Below are 6,000 nucleotides of genomic sequence, written 5' to 3'. Positions count from 1 at the left end.
CTCATAGATATATCAAACTACTGAAGCCAGCACTTTTTGAAACCTCAGTGTTTCCATTGGCTTTGTCCATTCAAGTATTAAGTTCCAGTCATTCTGTTGATGTTGGTAGTTCAGGAGCCAGTCCAGTAACACAAATCCTCGGTTCAATGTTCTGGTGAAGCGACATAGAAAAGTGTTCAGTGTCCCACAGACGCTTCACGTTTACTTTTTTTCTTTGTCAGTAGTTTCCCCAACTTTCTGCTCCTCAGCCTTTGGTTCTGCTTCCTGTACCTCCTCACCTTTCTCCTCCGCACCCTCTGCGTCTTTCTTCTCCTCTCCTTCCTTTTTCTCCTCCTCTCCTCCATCTCCTGCTCCGTCGCCTTCCTTTTTCTCCTCTTCTACCTTCACCTCCTGCTTTTTCAGCTCTTCTTCCTCCTCATCTTCCTCCCCCACCTCCTCGCCCGTCAGCCGTTCTAGGTCGGCAATGCGATGTCTTAGAGCCTTGTCGGTATTCTTGTGTTTTCCCAGAATCTTCTTCAGCTTCATCTGCGTCAGCTCCATGGCACTGTACAGCTTGTTCACCTTCTCCTCAGCTCTTTTGCTTCAGGCAGGATGTTGGCCGGGTCCAGGTCAATCAGACCGTCCTTCATCAGGATCTGCCGGCCCTTCTCCTCCAGCATTCCTTTAGCATCTGGGTAATTCGATCAGAGACTCCATCAGGTCATCCTTTGACAGGCAGAAGAGGTCGGCGTATCCAATGCTGCGGATGTTCGCTGTGCGTCTGTTTCCCGCTTTTGCTCCCTTTGATATTAAGAATACTGATCTCGCCGAAGTAGCTGCCGCTTCCCAGCACTACAAACTGTGTGACGCCCATCATCAGCAACGACTGCAAGTTTTCCATCTTTGATTATATACATCTCTCGACCAATGTCGCCCTTTTTGCAGATGTAGTCTCCCAGGGCTGAACACCTGCGGCCGCAGCTTGAGCACCAGCTCGATCAGCAGACCGGCCTCACAGTCTGCAAAAATGCGAACTTTCTTGAGCGTCTCCATGTGCACTTGAATAGCGATCTCCCGCTTTCAGCTTGTCGGGAAGATACCGCAGCACCTCCCGTTCATCCTGGGCCTTGCCATTATTCCACAGGTAGTCGAACCACTTGATGACTCGCAGTTCGAGATCCTTGCTGACTTTTCGGACCTACAAAGGCACAAGAAAGCAAAAGTATTCACATTTGACTGAGTTTAGGGCATGAAGATGGAGGCTAGCTAGTAGCTACCTGCATGTACTGCTTGATGTTGTCAATTCGAGACTGAAACTGGGCTTTGAGCAGCGTTCATGTTGGAGATCATGGTGGCAATGTTTCCTACAATGGTGGCAAAGATCAGAACCCCAACCAAGAAGTCCATGACATGGAAGAAAAACTCCGAGTCCAGGGGCCGGTGGTGGTGTTTCTCCGATAGTGGTCAGAGTTTAGCGTGGACCAGTAGAGGCTGAACGCATACTTTCTCATGGGCTCCCCAAACGCCCGGCTCCTCAGGATCATCCAAAGCCGGGTAAACCCACTCGTCTGAACCAAAACCGATGGACTTGGAGAAGGAGAAGTAGAAGCAGGCATTCCAGTGGATGATGATGAGGATGTACATGATCAAGTTTGCAATGCGGAAGATGTTTGGGGTAGTTGGTTTTAGTCTCCGTCCTTGTGAAGAACTCCATCATACGACCAATTCTCAGAAGCTTGTTGATTCGAATCTCTGGGTAGTCCAGGCCCAGAACGAGGGTAGAAGACGTCGGTGGGCAACATGGAGAGAACGTCCAGCCGAACTGAAAGCTGTTGACGTAGCGATCGCGTAGCAGCATCTTATCTTTCACCATCAGGCCTTGTTCAAGGTAACCTGCAGCCAGAGGGGTGTGAAATAAAGCAAAATACATTTTGCATTTAGCTTCTTAGGTGTCACACATCATAATGTCTTGACAGGCTATAAAACCAGTGTGGGGGAACAAATGTATATGTACATGTTGAATTAGAATTCTGGGGGGGGGGGAAATGAACAAAATCACAAACTCTGCTACCATTATAATGTCCCAGTTGACGGAGAATGTTTCTAATTATGTGGATGTTATATAAAGAATAAGTGGATACGTACAACGCAGTTTGCCTTTTTGTATGATTTTCTCACCTGTCCTGGTCCTGACAAACATATCAGCGATGTACATCAGGTCTGAGGTGTAGTCCAGGAGAACCCAGTAAAGGATGTAGTTGTGCTGCAGCTCCTCAAAGCCAAGCTCTGTGTGCAGGAGGAGATGGCCGTCAGCTCAGAGCCTGGTTTTCTAATTAATAGTCTTCTCTCTTCACCGCTACCACTGCCGCAGCTGCAGCAGAGGTAATTGGGGGAAGACACTGTACTCTTTCTCCAAATATACTCATCTTCTCTGTTCAAATTAAATTAGATGTGTTAATCCAACACATCGCATAAAGGTCAGGTGTAGTTCATTTGATCGTTTCTATCACTTCAGATTTCATCTACATGCTTATGAATCAACCTGTGTGAACATGAGCATCACTTCACACCTGAAATGCAGCTTTCACCTTGTTACCTTCAGCAAGGAGGTTGTTGCTAACTCAAAAAGGTTACCAACGGATTTTATTGAAATTTTCAGGAAGTTACTGACAGTGGGGAAGGGACCGGATGATTAAATTTTAGTGCTCTGGAACCATCCGGATCCAGGAATCTGTTTGAAGGATTCTCACTCCCTCTCAGATAGGGACAGTGGTTAGCGTGTCTAGCTGGTTGGGTTAGCCCGCAAAGGACTGAGGTTTGTTTGTTTTACTATTGAAATTAAAAAAAATTGTAAGATCAAGAAGAAAACACAGAGTTCAGAGTGCATGATTCATTTACCAAGGTTGCGAAGGATTTTTAATACCTATTTGACCTTTAGTGACAAAGGAAAGTTTTGATGACCAATTAATTTATTAGAGATTTATTGGAGATGAATGTAGGACGATAATATTGGGTGGAAATGAGCTGCTTTCTAGTTTTCTCAGTTTTCTTAAAAAAGTTTTAAAAAAGAATTGCAGTGCTGTCTGCAGCTGACTTGGTGCTGAGACTGGCAAACTGTGCAATTAATCATGACTAAAATAAAGGAAATCATTTTATTATCGGAAATATCCTGCATACCAAAGGCTAAAAGTGTGGCGATGCAAACAGGTGAGTGTGGACTGAGTTGGACAAGAGACGTGGTCGAGGTCACCTTGCTATGATCATGGTCCAGTTGTACATGACTGGTACTGTGATGATGAACAGCCAGTTGTAATACAAATTCCCAGCAGGATTTATGACAAACAATTCTTTGGGCCTGTAAAAGAGACAGAATGGGTTAAATAATTCACTGAACATTCGACAAGTTACATCCCAGGACAATTTTGCTTAGAATTATACTTCTCCTTCTCCTTCTCCTTCTCCTTCTCCTTCTCCTTCTCCTTCTCCTTCTCCTTCTCCTTCTCCTTCTCCTTTTCTTCCTTTTCCTTCTTCTCCCTCTCCTTCCTCCTGCAGTGTGCAGCGATACAGGAGAGAAATGAAGATAAATGACATGAACATGTATTAAGGTTTGAAGGTCTCAAATAATTACTCTTTCTTCTCCTTCTTCTCCTTTTTGTCTTTCGTCTGCTTCTTCTTGGTTTTCTTCTCCCTGGAAAAGGATGAATTAGGACATTTAATAGGCTGTTTTCAAAGAGCTTCATTTAACTCTGAATGACTTACTCCTCGTTGTTGTTACTGTTGTTCATGTTGAGCAGATGACAAGGTGGACTTCTATGACAAATAGAGTTACACAAAGTTAATTAACCTATCTTTTGTATCTTATCTCGATAAGCAGACAGGTGGCGGAACGAAAACAAAATGAAGAAAAACACTATCAAGGAAGGTGGCTTGACTGTGCAACGTTTCATTCCTCTTTGCCTTTGTTATCTGCTGATAAGGCTTTAAGGTTGAAGGAGAAAGTGAATTCTAATGGCACCAATCATCAGTCAGTCCAGACCTAATGATGTGAAGTAACCTCAGCGACATCCATCGAACATTCATCGAACAGCCATGAATTCACATTGTTCACTTGTCATTTGTGTAAACTCTGTTACTATCAACTTTATATATTTCGGGTATGTTTTTCTCTTACAGGTCATCTTCACTTTGCTCTTCGCTATCTGTGTCAGGTTGTGGCAACGTGTGAGGCGGGCACGGCGAGGTGGGGAGCGATTGATGAGCCGAACATGGCAGCAGATCTGCAGTGAAGCCTGCAAACCGAAAGAGAGACGAGGGTGAAAAAAAAAAAAAACAAACCTACCAAAACTTTGTGAATTAAAAACACCGCATTTACAATTTACAACACCATTCAAACCATTTGTTCATGGATGCATGATGTCACACAGACAGAATAGAAGTGCAATTTCAGTGAATGTTATTATTCAGTAATAATTATACCTCAGTTTATCATATGACATTTACCAGTGTAGAAACAGAAATATAGTCATTAACTTAATGATGTAATCTAATTTTCTCTCAATTGATTTCAAAATTATTTCAAATTTACTTAAATTTCCACATTTGTTACGTGATCCAGACGGCTGGAACTGATTCACCATACACTTTGCAGATGAAAAATAAGTTCTCCCCTGATTCTCAGTGTTACTAAAACAGTAGTGTTGTAGTGCTGTTGATGTATTTTTGTATTTCCTCCCTGTGACAGGCAGGTTTTGGCCCGCGGGCCCTATGTTTGACACCTCTGTTTTCTAATCATCCTGTTCTTTCTGTGTTTTGTTGATGTCATAAACACCAAATCTATTGCTCTTGTCTGATAGGACAACAGAAATGTATTGAAGGAAACCAGAAATACAGTAATTGGATTAAGATTTACAGATCCCACTCTACAGAAATAATGAAACCAGTGACATTCAATCACAAAGTAATGATGGAGAAATAATCCAGTCGATAAAAGTCAACGTACCTTTTTCACCAGTTAATGTAAGGGTGGAGTCCATTTTCATCTGATCCTTTTTAGACTACTACTACTACTACTCACAAAACACAGGCATCTTGATCATTTTTGGGGCAAAATTAAATGAATATTAATATCTATAGGTGGAGAACTGACACCTATAAGCACTGAGGGTAACTAACAGTGTCAACAGAGTCTCTATGTCCCTGATTAGGATTTGTGGATTAGAGACGAAGCAAAGTCACTCATCCTGCTGTTATTTCTCCTCAGATGGAAGCTGAGATGTGTCTGGTGAGATCTGGAGCAGATGAGTTTGTCGGGATCCATGACACTCATCTATTTCATGACACTCAGACTGATCTATTACACTTTTTTGTGAGCGTTTACAGAACAGTGGAGGATTTAATCTGCCTGCAAACACACATACACACACTTTTCTCCAGCTCCTGCTCAGTCAGCACTTTCAGTCATATCCTGACATGATCCTATTAGAATGTGCCAGGAAGTCCAGATCCCAGATCAGATAGATGTTCTCCCGTTTACATGAACACTAATCACAAAAGTAAAATGATATCTGATCCTCTGTCAGTGGTTTTGTGTCATATTATCACCTAGCCCTGCTGCAGACATACTGTATTTTGGTTCAGTAGCTCTCCCTGTTGGCTAAAATGCAATTTGCAGAAAACAAATGTGGGAATGAAATTAATTTTAAATTAAGACAAATATTTATTTTTGCAGTTGGGAAGACGTTTTGTGTGCAAATGGGAATCCACACTTGACAGCTACTGAATATTTTAGATTATTCAGCCTCTGTTCTTGATCATATATGAGCAGAAGGTAAAGAGAGAGGAGGATCTTCCACAAAGTCTTCAGCCTAAATCTACTAAAATGAAACTGGACCAACTCACAGCACCAGGACCACAGATGTTTCAGATCCACTGAATTTCAAGCAGATCTTTTTTTTTTTTTTTAAATGCGCTTTATTTAAGGTTAAAACAGCTCTGAATCTCTGCATCCTTTTGTGCTGCAAT

At 42.4% G+C, this 6,000-nt stretch overlaps 1 protein-coding gene across 1 annotated transcript; it reads right to left on the bottom strand.

The window, feature by feature from the left end:
- Positions 1-278: 278 nt before the first annotated feature.
- On the bottom strand, positions 279-3,764 carry LOC144742233 (cyclic nucleotide-gated channel rod photoreceptor subunit alpha-like; the record flags this gene model as incomplete). Its single annotated transcript, XM_078624702.1, is given in 20 exon segments — positions 279-572; positions 575-677; positions 679-774; positions 776-850; positions 852-935; positions 937-1,053; positions 1,055-1,177; positions 1,257-1,301; positions 1,303-1,416; positions 1,418-1,450; positions 1,452-1,511; positions 1,513-1,653; positions 1,655-1,756; positions 1,758-1,798; positions 1,801-1,872; positions 2,158-2,265; positions 3,216-3,334; positions 3,388-3,525; positions 3,608-3,667; positions 3,739-3,764. Coding segments are annotated over 20 exon segments (1,951 nt in total), but the record flags the coding sequence as incomplete, so codon positions are not given.
- Positions 3,765-6,000: the final 2,236 nt, after the last annotated feature.

Source organism: Lampetra planeri, unplaced genomic scaffold (assembly GCF_965212315.1).
Source record: "Lampetra planeri unplaced genomic scaffold, kcLamPlan1.2.h2 scaffold_924, whole genome shotgun sequence".
NCBI lineage: Eukaryota > Metazoa > Chordata > Hyperoartia > Petromyzontiformes > Petromyzontidae > Lampetra > Lampetra planeri.
Note: the sequence above shows the minus strand (reverse complement) of the source record. Positions and strands in the feature narration are given on the sequence as shown.